Source organism: Hemicordylus capensis, chromosome 4 (genome assembly GCF_027244095.1).
Source record: "Hemicordylus capensis ecotype Gifberg chromosome 4, rHemCap1.1.pri, whole genome shotgun sequence".
Classification (NCBI taxonomy): Eukaryota; Metazoa; Chordata; class Lepidosauria; order Squamata; family Cordylidae; genus Hemicordylus; species Hemicordylus capensis.
In genome coordinates, this window is record NC_069660.1 from 285,916,766 (window position 1) to 285,931,444 (window position 14,679).

Here is a 14,679-nt window from a genome sequence, read left to right on the forward strand (position 1 = left end):
CAGAAATTCTAGCTGTGGTGAATTATTTGATAAATTAGGCTATATGGTTTACAACAATGTCATTAGGTTTTTAATTTAATTTTAGTGCTTTTAACATTGTTGGTGGTTTATTTTAAATAAACAGGTCCTTTCTGTGCACCTGTTAAGATCTCCTCCACTTTCATTCCTGCATTTGTTTGTTCTGATAACCAGGTTATGCTCCTAAACTAGGATTTGTAACCAGTTTCAAATGTGACTTTCAAAGCCTGCATTGAGTGTTCATCCTGGTTTGTTTGTTTTTAACTTAGTTTTTTAAAAAAACTTAGTTAATGTTGCTGCAAAAGGTGACAAACCCTGGTAGCTGGAAGCAATTTGTGTGTGAGTGGATTGGAGCTGGCAAAGAATTTGTGACAGTGGCGCACCTAGATAATTTTGGAGCCCAGACCTGAAGGGCTTCAGTGCCCCCACCCCAGCTTGAGGGGGGTAAGGGCAAGTTAAATCTCTTTTTAAAAACTTTTTAAAACTTCCGCTGTGCAGTGGGGATATTGAAACAGGGCGGCTGACGGGGTGCGGACCAAGGGGTGGGGAGGCAGTGGCAGCAAGAGCTCCTTCCCTGAGCCCACTTACTGCACAAAAGACAGGTCGGAATGTTTTCGGCCCATTTCCGGCCTCTGTGCGCGTGCATAGAAAGCCCCTAAATGGGCCGAAAATGGCCCGATCTGTCATTTGGGTGGCAGGTGGACTTGGGAAGGAGCTCTTGCCACCACCCCTGCCTCACCTGCCTTGGTTGGCCCCCCGCCAGCAGCCCCCTGTCTCTGCTACCATTCCTGCCACACAGCGGCAGTTGAAAAAGGTTTTTTTTAATTTTAACTTGCCCCTGACCCCCTCCTATGGGCAGTGTTGGGGCTCTGGGGAGCCCCCCCCCACATTTGGAGGGCTCTCCGGATACAGGAGGCCATGGACCAGATCCCCAAAGTCTGTGGCAAAGTGTGCCTCTGATTTATGGTTCTGTGGCCAGCTCCTGATTTTTTTTAAAACACACACACACACACACACTCTTACTTAAAGGCTTAATACTAGTATCATGTCTTCACCTCACCTTCCTTCATACTGATAATTGTTCGTGGAGTAGTCCCATTTAAAAGTCAGTGTGTGTAATGTGTTGCCTTGTGATTTATATTTTTTAGCATAGCATTAAAACATTTAAGCTTTTTAGATAATTATTTTTCCAAATGTCTGTATTTTCTTTTGTATGCCTTTTAGCTTTTGGTATTATTTTTGGCAGCAATCTAACAGAAATCTTGTTTTCAGTTATTTGATTTGTATGTAATCCAGCACACTTTATTTAATGTTAAGCCACTTAAAATGCTACTTGTACCTACTAATGGCTGCTGAAAGAACTGCCAAGAGCTGATCCTGTTGTCTAGAGTTTGGGACTTTTTGGCCCCCAGGTGAAATGGATCCACTGCATGTGTTGCCTGTTGCCTACACTGTGTGTGTTACCAGTTACCCTCTTTGCTGTACTAGTCAATTTGGGAACTTTTAGATTGTGAGCCCTTTGGGGACAGGGATCCATCTTATTTCTTTATTATTTCTCTATGTAAACCGCCCTGAGCCATTTTTGGAAGGGCGGTATAGAAATCGAATTATTATTATTATATTGTGCATTTAACTAACAATTACACTAATAAGCCCCTGCTCTACTCCATTAGGAACACCTCTGACAGGGACAACCAGAAGGTAGATAATGGTTCACGGTGTGTCACCAATTTCTGGTTGACCACCTAGTGTGTATTGGTGGCAGAGAAAATTGCAAAGATAGGCAAACTAGGTGGCCCTTAATTTGATCCAGTAACACACTTCTTAGTCTCTTATGTAAAAATGTATACTCAGGATTATTGTATATACACTGCATTTTTACCTTCAAAAAGGCAAGCAGTGCACAACATTAATATAAAGAATATAAATTAAAAACACATAATTAAAACATTTAAAAAAACCAATTAAGCCAGTACATGTATTTGAGAACAAAAATTACACAGCCAGAGATCTTACACCTAGCCATATCCTTGGAGGAGAAGGAGAAGGAATGGTCTTCATCATCACCTTCTGGAAGACTCTGATGTAGGGGCCATGTGTGCTCTTGGGGAAACTGCGGTTATGGAAAAGTCCCTGTTCTGAATCCCCACCAGCCTCACTTCAGCTAATGTGGGGATCTGGAGCAGAGGTGTCCCAGATTACCTCAGTGGGTGGGCATATTCATATGGAATAAAATGTAGATTAAGCAAGATGCAGCCCATCCATGAAGTGTTGTGTTTTGCATATTCTTCTCACTCTCTCTACTCCTCTGTACACCGAAGGCCTACTCACACAAAAATTCAATGTTATATTATTTATTGGGCTTGAAATATGTGGACAGTATCAGACCCCAGATCTGATAACTTGTGCAACAAAATCCTAATTTTGGTCCTAAAGGAAGAGTCAAGCTCTCGCTTCAGGCTCAACTCTAAAGGTACTTGGAAGCAGCAAGAGAGACTTACATTGCTTTCAAGTGTTTCCCAAACCCAGCGTAAAGTCATGGATTAGCCCTTTGTTTCTTTCAAGTGCCAGACACTTTGGGAGATGGTGGGGCCAGTGACAAGCACACACAATGGGTGGGCAACAAGACCAGGCAAAATTTGTGGATCCTGCAAAGGAAGAATTAAAACTAGCTGGCCCGGGTGCAGAGCATCTGTGCCTCTAGTTCTCCCTTACTCTTGGCCCCTTGTTCTCAGCCCTCTCCCTCGTCTTCTTCCCCCCCTCCAATGTTTTTTCTCTCTGGCTGGCTGCCTAGCCAGCCACTTTTTTTGGCTGGCTGCTGCTTTCTCTGCCCCACCTGCCGCTTTCTCTTTCTCCTCCCCCGCTGTCTCCGCTTTCTCTCCCTGCTGCCTCTGCTTTCTTTCCCCACCCACCTACCTGCCTGCCTGTTCGCTGGCCTGTCTGTTGGCTGCTGCCAACGTCGCTTTCCTTTCTCCCTCCCCTCGCTTGTGAACTCTCTCAAGAGCTGCCACGTATGGGATTAGTGACGGGTACATCTTAGATATTTATATAGGCAGATGGATACATAGATAGATAGGGGTTTGGGATGACTTTCAGTATAGAGTCCCTCATAAAAGAGCATTGGAAAACTATACACAACCACCTATAGTTACTGAAAAAGGTACAGCTTATTGTCATACTTAAATGGTTGAATATAGATTGCATTTTTACCCCACCTTCTAAGGACCTTAGAGCAGTGTACATGGTCATGATGGTAGATTAATTAGAGGAAAGCTAGACAATGGAGAGGTGGATTGGGAAAACAACAAATATGTGGTGGGGGGAGCCTGAATTCTTTCAGATTCAGGCAGCTAAAATCATAATTGATTTCTTGGGAATCATTTCTACAGTTATTGAAAATCTCTTCTATTGGTTCTTGATGGCTTTTGAAATGGAAAACTATCATTTGCATTGCTTAAACATTTAACATGTTTGTCATATGGTGTTTCCTAGATTTATTAGACTGCAGTAGTTTTAGTGCATTTTGGCTGGGAAGTTCATCATGACATCAGTGTAATCTCTATGCAGTATGTGATTTCAGTTGGTTCCAGTGTTAAATATTTTCATAATTATGCTAGTTTTGGCAGTTAACTTGGAACCTTTTCACATCTCTTTAATGAACATGTTTTATTTCTGGTCTTGTGAGGCAGCCATATAGGTTTCAAAATTTAATTGTGTGTTTGCAGAGCTAACATTGAGCAGAAATATGTATGACTACATATTCCTTTGACATAAAGATCTAAATAGCAACATAGTTCTTGTAAGGACATAGCCACATGAGGTGTCTTCTAATGAAATAGAGTCTGAATTTTGTTTTGCAAAAGTATCAGTAGCTGTTTAGCTTAAAATGTATTTTGAGAGCTTTGGGGTAACTTGTTTAGTTTTTTCTATAATCTTTTTCATTTAGGGAACTAATTTGTGCAATGGTCATGTAGCTAAGAATATGTGTATTTGATTACTCGGGTCTTGGATTTCATGGCTTGACATGCCCCAGGCAACAGCTTGCTGTTGCGCCTAGAAATTTTAATTGTGGTGCCTAAAGACAGCATTGTCCAAATGGTGGTGAGAGGGGAGTACTGAAGACCAAGAGATTCTGTTGCTCCTATGATGAGATGTATGTTGCATTGTTGTGTCTTCATGGCTTCTGTGGGCCAAGCTAGACCGTGGCGGCACAACTTACCTAGTCCCAACACGAGGAGGTGGGCTGGCAGCGGGCCTGGGTGGAAGCTGGTGGGGGAGGGGAGGAGAGGCAGTGTCTCTGGAGGGCACTTCTGGCCGCAAGATCTTGTGGGGGCCCAGGATCTCACAAGATAGGACCTCGGACTCTCATGAGACTTGCCAAGTACGTGGGGAGGCATACAAAGCATTGGCTGATCGATCAATCAATCAATCAATCAATGAATCAATGTTTATTTCGTTCAAAGATCATCAGCCACATATCTGATAAGATGGCCATGGAATTAATGGAAGATGGGAGAGTCCTTGCTGGGCTGTGTGTGAGAGATAGAGGGAATCCGAAAGGGTTATCAGCTGAACCCCACCCAGCTACGACAGAGGGAGGCAAGAGGGGGAATGCTCCATTCCCTCAACAAACACTCTGTTGCCTGCTGAGGTCTGACTGCCTGACACCCACCGGCACACTCCCAAGGAGGGAGTTCTAACCTCAGTGGAGGTGTCACAACTGTTCATGAGCTACTGGTTATTCCCGGAGTGATTTTCAGTGGAATAGCCAGCCATTCTGTCTTCCTTTCAGGGGATGCTGCTCATCTGATGGGCACAGCTATGCCCTCTACATAGCCAATCATTCTAGATTGCTTTCCATTGGTGTTCTCAGGGTTTTTCTTTTCTCTTTTTCTCCCTTTCTCCAGTTTACACTCTCAGTCTTTTGCTCATCTCTCCCTGAAATCAGCTAAGGAGTATACAGTCTAGGGGTGTGCATGAAATGGAGATTGCATTTTGTTTCAAGCTTGAAACAAAATGCTCGAAACATTTCGTCAAAATAGCAGTTGAACTGGCTCTTTTGATGAAACAAACTTGAAACATTTCAAGTGTTTTGAATGCCGTTTTGGAGGGCTGTTTTTTCCGGGGAGAATTGGTCTATCAATTGGGGTTGGTGGGTAGACCAATTATCCGAGGCATGCCAATGTGTTAAGTCTGGAGCAGAGGCCACCCGCTGAGTGAAGCAGGTAGACCAGGCCTCTGCTCCAGACCTATTGTGTCAGCCCGCCTTGGCAGATAGATGAGGCCTCTGCTCAGGATTGGCCTGCCTCGGAGGACTGGTCTACCTGCTGATGCCAGTTGTTAGACCAGCTCTCCCTGGACAAACAGCCCTCCAAAATGGCCATCAAATGTTTCGAGTGAAAGCAGGGTTTTATTTTAAGCTCGAAAAAAGCCCTTTATTTGAGGGCATTTTGTTCTGAGCTTAAAACATTTTGCACATTCGTATTACAGTCCTCTCCTATGTTGTAAATACTTTCCAGCTTCTGCAGCTTCAGCTTTTTTCAAGAAGGTTTGTTTGCATTTGTAAATTGGTTGGATGGAAAGTAGGTGTGCATTTTTGCATTGAGTGGAATAACTGTGTATTTTAGTTTTGGTATGAAAACAACTTGTTGAGCTCAGCATTTGGTCCAGGGCACACCATGTCTTTATTCAGGGCTTGACAAACTTTATTTGGATATATGGGCCAGCCTAAAAATTTGGAAATCAGATAATGGGCACTTGACAAAATTACTGGACTTAGTGACTGGCATTGTGTGGGAGAAGGTAAGTGGGCTTCTCCCCTCCCCCCCTTTGCAAGTAACATTACCTAGAAAAGAAGCAGGGTTACCTGGGACAAATAAATACCTTATTAAATAATTCTACCTCCTAATATCCTAGTTTAGGCACCAGAGTTAAATTTCTAGGTTTTATGGCTCTCTAGCATCTGTGATTTTTGAAGCCCTGTCTTAATTCAAAGTTCATGTTTTGCCTATGAACAAAAAAAGAGGGGAAGAGTTGTGGAGGCAAAGTGTTTCTTGAAGACCCCAAGACTTGACTGTTCTCGCATGCTTTTCATTAGAATTTTAATAATTTGTTTTATATTGTTTTTATTGTGTTTTATGTATTTTAACCTCTGATTTTAATGTTGGGATTTTTACACAGCCTAGAGATTTACATATCAGGCGGTATAAAAATATGATTAAAAAATAATAAATAAGATCTCAAAAATGAGCGAATTTTCGTATGGAATAGAACCGAATATGTAATCTGGTACAATTTGTTAAGAAGGATGGGAATGCAGTGCCCTATTTTTAAGAGTGTGCGTGCAAGGGAAAGATGGTAGTTACTCAAGTAACTGATCAAAGGGAACAAATTAATTTTCAATATACAAATGAGGGACGAAACACTGAAGTTGAGAGAGAAACTCAAGGCTAGACACAATCCATGGCAGAGATTTTTTTTTTTAAAGTTGTGCTTTTCGAAGGAAAAGCAAGTTGTGTCAGTATTTGTTATCAGTGCTATTTTAAAGACAGGAAATTGAGGCTCAGTGAGATACAACTTTTCTAGGGATGTGCAGAATGTTTCAACTGTGAAATGTTTTGACTTGAAAGTAGCTGTTTTGAGTTCAAAACAGAAAACCCTCTTTAAAAAAGAAAATGAAAGGGCATGTTTTGATCTTGGAGCAGAACAACCCTATTTTGATCAAAATGTTTTGAGCACCATTCTGGAGGCCTGTTTTTCCTTTGCTGATTGGTTTTCTGACACAAGCTTCTGATTGGTTTGTAGTCTCCTTGCTTCTTGGTTGGCTTATTATACAAATCAAGTGATAGATAGATAATCTTTATTTTGGTCATTGACCAGAGAACCAATAAGAACAATTCAGCAAATACAATCGAGTTACTATATTAATTATTAGATAAATTTAAAATAATTATAATATAATATAATATAATATAATATAATATAATATAATATAATAAACTAAAATATTTGACCAGTTGCATTATATGTATTCGGATCCAGAAAAGTCACTAATAATTAGTTATCTGATAATCTCTAATCGAATTTTACTAGCAATAAAACAGTATTTAGCAACATTATACGACCTGGCTTCAATCTAATCCGCCAAAAGAATAGTTAAGTAAAAATTTATCAGTAGAGCCTGGATAAGGATTAATTTCAGGAGAAATAAGCTTGAGTCAGATATCACGATAGAATTGTATAAGAGAACATGCGCTGTAGTTTCAATCTCCCTAGAACCACAATAACAAACACTTCAAATGGGGTTCCGTGAAATCTTCCCTCTATCACTGCTGTATGCAAAGCATTACAGCGGGCCAATGTTAAGGCTCTTCAGTACTTAGCAACTGTTATCTGTGTCAGGTAATTAGCAGGGGAAGAGCTCGTGATCTGATTCCCCCCCCAAACATTGGCTGGTATGGCGCCCTGATCGATTTGTCTCTCCATATCATAGATCCTTTCTATTAACTTAAATCTAGCAGTGTCATGGCCCAGGGTTAGTATAGCATCAGAGGAGCCTTTCTTAATAGCAAAGCCTTTCTTCCACTCCTTTTTCCCACCTTGAATGGTGCAAGTCTTTCACTACCAATGGACCTAGGCCAATAGGGCTAAAAATGAGCTTGAGCCAGTATTCAAAAATGGAGATCCAGGCCCTAGCCTCTAATTTGAGCATCCCCACTTCCAATCAAAGAATCACCCTAGGGACACAGCTAGGAATCAGAAATATGTTTTTTAGGAAATTTGATCGGACTGCTTCTAATTTATTCAGATTGGTATATGTACCCAGCTGAACTTCATGGAGTAATTGTGCTCGAGCCTTGGCCTCAAATCAAATCAAGTGTTATGGAAATCAAGTGTTATGGAAAACTGTGCCCCCATTGACGGGGGTGGGGGTAGGTGAACACAAAAGCAGGGAGTTTCAAAATGCATTCAAAGGGACTGGGAGGCTGAGAGCCCTTATGCCTCTCTTGAACAGGATACATCAAGAGGGGAGGTTTGATTTTGTGTTTCTCTCTCTCTCAGCAATGACTATAATATGCTGTGCTATTGCTGCTATAACTATCTGGTTTTGCTGTATCTCAGACTAACAAAGGCACAACTTGGGTGCCTTCCTTTTGTTGTGGAATGTTTTGTTTGTTTGGGATAATGTTGTGGTGAGAAATGGACAATGGCAGCTTTGTGTTTGTGTATGTACATAATATTTCTTGGTGATTGCTGTGATGAGCTCCATGTCTGACCTTGAGTCCTGCTTTGCACACTGCTCTGGTCTACAGTCTGCATTGCAAGGTGTGCTCAGTCAAAATGTGTCTGAAGTTGCTCTAGTTGAGCTGATGGCTATGCTTGCTGCAAAGAGTGCTGCTGTTGCAACACTAGGAAGTAAGGAGTCATAATTGTGTGTGAGAGAGCAATTTGTCCCAATGATGTGACTGCAGCGTAGGCGCTATAAGTGGCAGTGGATTCTGGGTCAGTTGTTCTTTTTTGGACTGTGTTTGAAATGTTTGTTCTGTGTTTGGAGAGACAGATTCCCTTTTACTATGTGCTTCTGAAGTGTTTTTAAAAGGCAGCGTTGCAAAATGCATTGCAAATTGCAATACAAAACTTTTGTGCAATGCACTGAGTACAGCTTGTTCTGACCATAGGGAACAATGGGGAAACTTGAAACATCCCATTATTCTCCATAGGTAGCACCTACGGACACCAAACTGAATTGTGTGGTAGGGCATGATGGGTGTTACCTACCACCTAACCCATTAAAAAAATGGGCAAGCGGGTGATTTAAACTCATTTATAAAATTTCTTCAAAAAACCCATAGGGGCCTATTGCTGTTTTGGGGAAAGGTTTTAAAGGTGTTAAAAATCACCCCCTTGCCCATTTCTTTTGTGGGTCAGGTGGTAGGTAGCACCTATCATGTCCTACCACACAACTCACTTTGGTGTCTGCAGGAGCTACTCATGGGGAACAGTGGGGTGTTTCGAGTTTCCCCATTGTTCCATATGGTTGGGAAACTCAAAAAAATTCAAGTTGTTGAAAGCTGGTTCGACCGCTATTTCAGTGAAACATTTCAGTGGTTTTATATTTTGTTTTGAGCTCGAAATAGAATTCAAAATCCATTTCATGCATACCCTTAAACTTTTCTAGGCAAGAAACTGCAGGGGATGGCGTATGAGCACATAACCTTGCCACTTCAGCAAGAAAAGCTGCTAATCTTATTCATTTTATTCCACTGTGTTCTTCAGACAGTTCTGGGCCATTCTTCAGTGTCTAGCCTTGTCCTTATTTCTCAGTCTCAGTGTTCCATTCCTCCATCTATACAATGGAAACTAACTGGTTGCCCTTGATCAAGTCTTTGCCCAGCCTCGCTGGCCATTTGAGGCATTTTGATGTTAAAATCCTTTGTGTGGATGTAAATGTTTTCACAAGCCTCTCACCAAGCCACCATTTCATTCTGGTAGCTCTTATGCCTCTGGAGTGCAAAAAAATAAAATAGAAAAAAAAAATTAAATTAAATTAAAAATAAAATAACAAAAATAAAAATAAAGAAGAAAAGAGAGAGAGAGATCGATCCTGGAAGCTTAAAGTCTGCCCATCTTTCGTGTAAGATCTTGTTTATGAAGTAAATTCTAATAATTCTTAAGTCAGAGACATTTGAATCCCTGAAGACTGAGAAATGAGTTTGGGTCCCAAATTTTTGGGCTGGTTCCTAGATCCAAAGTAAATTAGTCAATGCCTGTTCTATATAAATTCCATATTAACTATATAATTACCATGCTGCTAAACAAAAGCATCTTATCACGTTTGCAAATACTGACTGATTAGACAGATATAAAAATACTGAATATATTTGCTTTTTTCATTTTATTAAGAAAAAGAGCTTTTTCCTCCAAAGAGAGAGAAAGGGAATATGATGTAACTAAGCCTTTTAGATGTAATAGGCCTTATTATTGAACCAACAATTACAAAAGGTAGACATGGCAGGGGATGTATGGTTTGAGAAACCCAAATCCCAAGTGCCCTTGAGTTTGTAGAAATAGCTGTTTGGTTGTTTGAATCCCAACCTATGTGAGTCCAGCAACCCAATAATTAGAACATGATTATACTGACATAAACAATTATATAGTCCAGTTGTCAAATTGTTTTCACTGTTTCTTTAGTTGATTCAAAATGAGCATTTGTTATTATTTACAGGATGACCATGAAAGCTGTGGTTCCAGTTCAACAAATCGTAGTACCACAGAAAGTGCAAAAGCGGCATCAAAACAGAGAAGAATTCAGCAGGCTGCTCCTGACCCTGATTTGCCACCAGGTACTTATACAAATTGTATATTTTGTGACTTACCAGCTATGCTAATAAAGGAAAGGACTATAATCACTTTTAATTTGCCATGATGAGATATATCGCCTCTCAAATGAATTTTGATGCCGAACATTTGCCCTCCTTCAGATCAGGTTCTGGAGCAACGGTAGGTTCTCCGAAAGAAAGTATTATGGAAGCTGTAGGTTCAGTATAAAGATTGGCTCTTCACTCAAGGTTTGGTTAGCCAGGGCTTCATTCTTCTTTACTGGCGTGTCTATATGTATATAGCTTTTAGGATATTATACTGTACAGCAAACACTAAGCATCAAATCTGTGCAAATTATTGTTTATTTTATGTATTTATTTTAAGAATGTATATGTTGTTCTTCAGGTTTAGGGGTGTGCACAAACTGTTCAGTCATGAACTGGTTTGCCACGAACTGGGCTGTTTCGATGGTTTGGTCACGAAGTGGACCTTCCTCCAGGAGAGGCAGTCCCCTGTTTGCGATCGAATCAAACCGAGCCTAATCCAGACCGGTTTGAGGAGCTATGCTTGTAAAGAGGAATCTAGTGAGGATTCCTCTTTACAAGCAAAGGAGAATCCTGGCTTTAAAAGGCTTCTAAATAGTGGTGTGCACGGAACCGCCGCAGCGTGGTCCGGCACTGAGGGGGGTCTACCTTTAAGGGTGGGGGGGTAGTACTTACCCCTCCCGCCGCTCTTCCCCCTCCAGCGCCGCATTTAAGATCAATGTTTTGGGGGCGGCAGCGTTCCTCCCTGCCCCCGTCGTTGCCTGGAAGTCCAGTATATACGAGTACGCATGCGCCCGCCACCACCGTGTGCGCGCGCTGCATATGTCACACGCATGCTGCGTGTGACGTATGCGGCGCGCGCGTGGTGGCGACAGGCGCGCGCGCGCCGCGACAAGCACATGCGTACTCGTATATACTGGACTTCCGGGCAATGATGGGGGCAGGGGCGGCAGGGAGGAACGCTGCCTCCCCCCAAACATTGATCTTAAATGCGGCGCTGGAGGGGGAAGAGCGGCGGGAGGGGTAAGTACTACCCCCCCACCCTTAAAGGTAGACCCCCCCTCAGTGCCGGACCGCTGGACCGGTCCGGTTCCGGACCGGTCCGGTTCCGAACCGGTTCGGAGGCCTCTAACATGGCCTCCGAACCGGTTCGTGCACATCCCGACTTCTAAAGGGCAGCCGATGGGGAAGAGGGTCAGGCAGCAGTGGCAAGAGGACACCTTTAAAACTAGCTACCCACCAGCAGCCTATCTGTGCAGCATCGGCATGGTTACTGAACTGACCTGGCTTCCGCAGATGCTCTGAGGTTATGCAAATGACCTCCGCGCATCTTTGGAAGCCACATCAGTTCAGGAACTGTTCTGCTGCTGAACAGGCAGGCTGCTGGAGGGAGCTCCAGACTGGTAAGCATCTTACAACTATTTTTAAAGATGCCCTCTTGCTGCTCCCCTAGTCACCCTGTAGAAGCCTTTTAAAGCCAGGATTCCCCTTTGCTTTCCCTAAAGCAAAGGGAAGGGAAATATCCTTACTGGATTCCTCTTTACAAGCATAGTCCTTTGAACTGGGTTGAACTGGGACTAGCCGCTAAAACAATAAAATGGAAAGCAACAATAAACAGTGCCATTGAATAAAGAAACGAATGTCTCCCAGACTAGTTCTTGTGCTAGTGGAAAATGTTGATACATTGTGAAACATGTTGTGCAGTGTTGTATGAGTCACATGGTTGTGCTGTACTGTGTAGTACCGCAGTTGCATTTTTGTACAGCTCCAACTTCTCGTATTGCAGTAGTGCAACTTCCTTCCTTCCTTCCTTTATTTAACATATTTTTATACTGCCCAAAACTTATGTCTCTGGGAGGTTTACAACAAGATGAAAACAAATGTAAAACATTAATTAAAAAACAAAAACAAGAAATTTAAAACACAACAATTTAAAACTTTTATGACAACATTCTAAAACAACATTAAAGCAATCAAAACAATATCAGTTAAAAGCCTGGATGAACAGCTGCATCTTTAAATACTTTTAAAAAGTTGTCAGAGATGGGGAGGCTCTTATCTCACTAGGGAGCGCATTCCAAAGCCTCAGGGCAGCAACGGAGAAGGCCCATCCCTGAGTAGCCCCCAGACGAGCCAGTGGCAAATGCAGATGGTCCTCTCCTGATGATTTCAATGGGCGGTGGGGTTCATGACGAAGAATACGTTCTCTTAAATACCCAGGGCCCAAGCTGTTTAGGGCTTTATAGGTTATAACCAGCACCTTGTATTTTGCCTGGAGACCTATTGGCAGCCAGTGTAACTCCTTCAATACAGGAGTAATATGGTATCTCCTAGATGACCCAGAGACCAGCCTGGCTGCTGCATTCTGGACCAACTGTATTTTCCGGACTACGTACAAGGGCAGCCCCACATAGAGCGCATTGCAGTAATCCATCAGTTCATGTCTCTGGTACCTCTCTTAAGTGATTGCTTTATCCTTCTATGGATTTAAGAATACCTTGCTATATGTATCTAGTGACTTTCAGAATATCTTGTTTACTTAGATTGTCAAGTAATTGAATAATGTTCCTTTTACTTAAACTCTAAATGTCACTTATGTTGGAAAATTTATTATACTGATTTCTGCATTTGACAGTTTGCCAGCAGGTTTTTCAAAGAAAGGATTGGGTAATTCCGTGTTTTTATTTTAGGTTATGTACAGAGTTTGATTTGGCGTGTCATAAATAATGTCAACATTGTCATAAATAATCTCATACTGAAATATGTGGAGGATGATATTGTTCTTTCAGTCAATATCACTTCAGCAGAATGCTACACAGTGGATGAATTTTGGGATCGAGCTTTCATGGATATATCTGGTAAGCAATCAGTTTGAATTTTTAAATGCTCATAACTTTTTAAACAAAGTTATATAATCAGTCCAGGAGGATTTAGTGGAATGAAAGAAGAAGAGGGAGAGATGGTTGACCTGGGTAGTCACGGATTGCCAAGGACTGTTCAAATCCTGGAGATGAGCTTCAATTAATGCTCAGGGAGGCTTTGAGTCTTTAAAGTTCTTCACAGATCTGAAGGCTTAAAAAACTTCATCACTAGTGCAGCCTCCATGTTGGTTCACATACCATTTGGTAATATGTTGATTAAGTTTATAATCCTTTTGAAATCTGTATAGTATTTGCCTCTTTTGGACAGTTTTTAACAGGTTAATTTTTTTCTCTCTTTTCAAAGCAACTGATTTGGTATTAAGGAAGGTAATAAATTTTTCTGACTGCACAGTTTGCCTAGACAAGAGGAATGCCAGTGGCAAAATTGAATTTTATCAAGATCCGCTGCTATACAAATGTTCATTCAGAACTCGACTACATTTCACTTATGATAATCTTAATTCTAAGATGCCATCCATTATTAAAGTAAGTAAACTTCCAAATCTATTTAAAATTTCATTTGTAAATTATTTTTTTAATGTATGCTTCAAAAATAAAAAAAATGAACACAAGAGATTAATTTCTGCTCCTAGAGATGAATTTCTGCTCCATGTTTTAAGAGGACCACTTGTTTCTGTTCCCCAGATGTGAAAACTGTTTGGCTGCAGCCAATAATCAAGAACTGGTATTCCAGAAACTGCGGTTTGGTTGTTGGGAACTGCCTTATCCCTGCACACATTTTTGTGATGCAGAGATGGCTCGTGATATAAATGTGGCTATTTCATCTTAACTTCAATCACTTCCTAGTTTATTTGAGATTTGGATAGTATACTCTTCTGCAGTACTTCCATGGATGAGGGTAGTGAAAATATTACGATATATGCGAGGGTTCTTAATATCTTATTCCTGAGGTGATATGTTCTAATGCCACTTTAGGACAGGATGCAGAAAACCAGAAAAATAAAAACGTGTGTGTGTGTGTGTGTGTGTGTAATAATGGCTGAAATTCCGTGAGATGTTTTGTTGTGTACAGAAAGCTACATGTCTTTCTCTTTTTTAAACCATTTCCGGATGTGTATTGTAATTATCTAACCCTACAAGGTTGTTTGCATGGCCTTTTGAGAGTGCTGGGGAGGGCGGGAGGGAGGAAGGCAGGATAGCACCTACTTTCCTCCCAGATGATTTGACGTGATCCGGGGTCACACAGGTTGTGCACCCACATGACCGGTGCGTTTGCAAGCCATGTGGCATTCTGGAGGTCGGGAAAATGCATCCCAGCCTCCATGTGCACCGCGTGACAAGCGTGGTGCATTGAGGGATTCTGCCATGAATCAGGTGCTCTAGGTACCCAGCTTTGTGTCTGCTTAGACTGCGTG

General features: G+C 41.6%; 1 protein-coding gene across 11 annotated transcripts in view; it reads left to right on the top strand.

The window, feature by feature from the left end:
* VPS13B (vacuolar protein sorting 13 homolog B) overlaps positions 1-14,679 on the top strand; it is a 714,157-nt gene that overhangs the window by 66,228 nt on the left and 633,250 nt on the right. For 9 of the 11 annotated variants that reach the window (XR_008306071.1, XR_008306070.1, XM_053245163.1 and 6 more), the window contains exons 3-5: positions 10,244-10,361; positions 13,073-13,240; positions 13,608-13,789. The exons of 1 other annotated variant lie outside the window; for it this stretch is intronic. Coding sequence is in view for 8 of the 10 variants with exons in the window: in XM_053245163.1 (XP_053101138.1) it covers positions 10,244-10,361; positions 13,073-13,240; positions 13,608-13,789 (468 nt within the window). In the remaining 2 variants the exon portion in view is untranslated. The remainder of the gene's footprint in view (positions 1-10,243; positions 10,362-13,072; positions 13,241-13,607; positions 13,790-14,679) is intronic. One more of the 11 variants, XM_053245155.1, reaches the window with a different exon arrangement.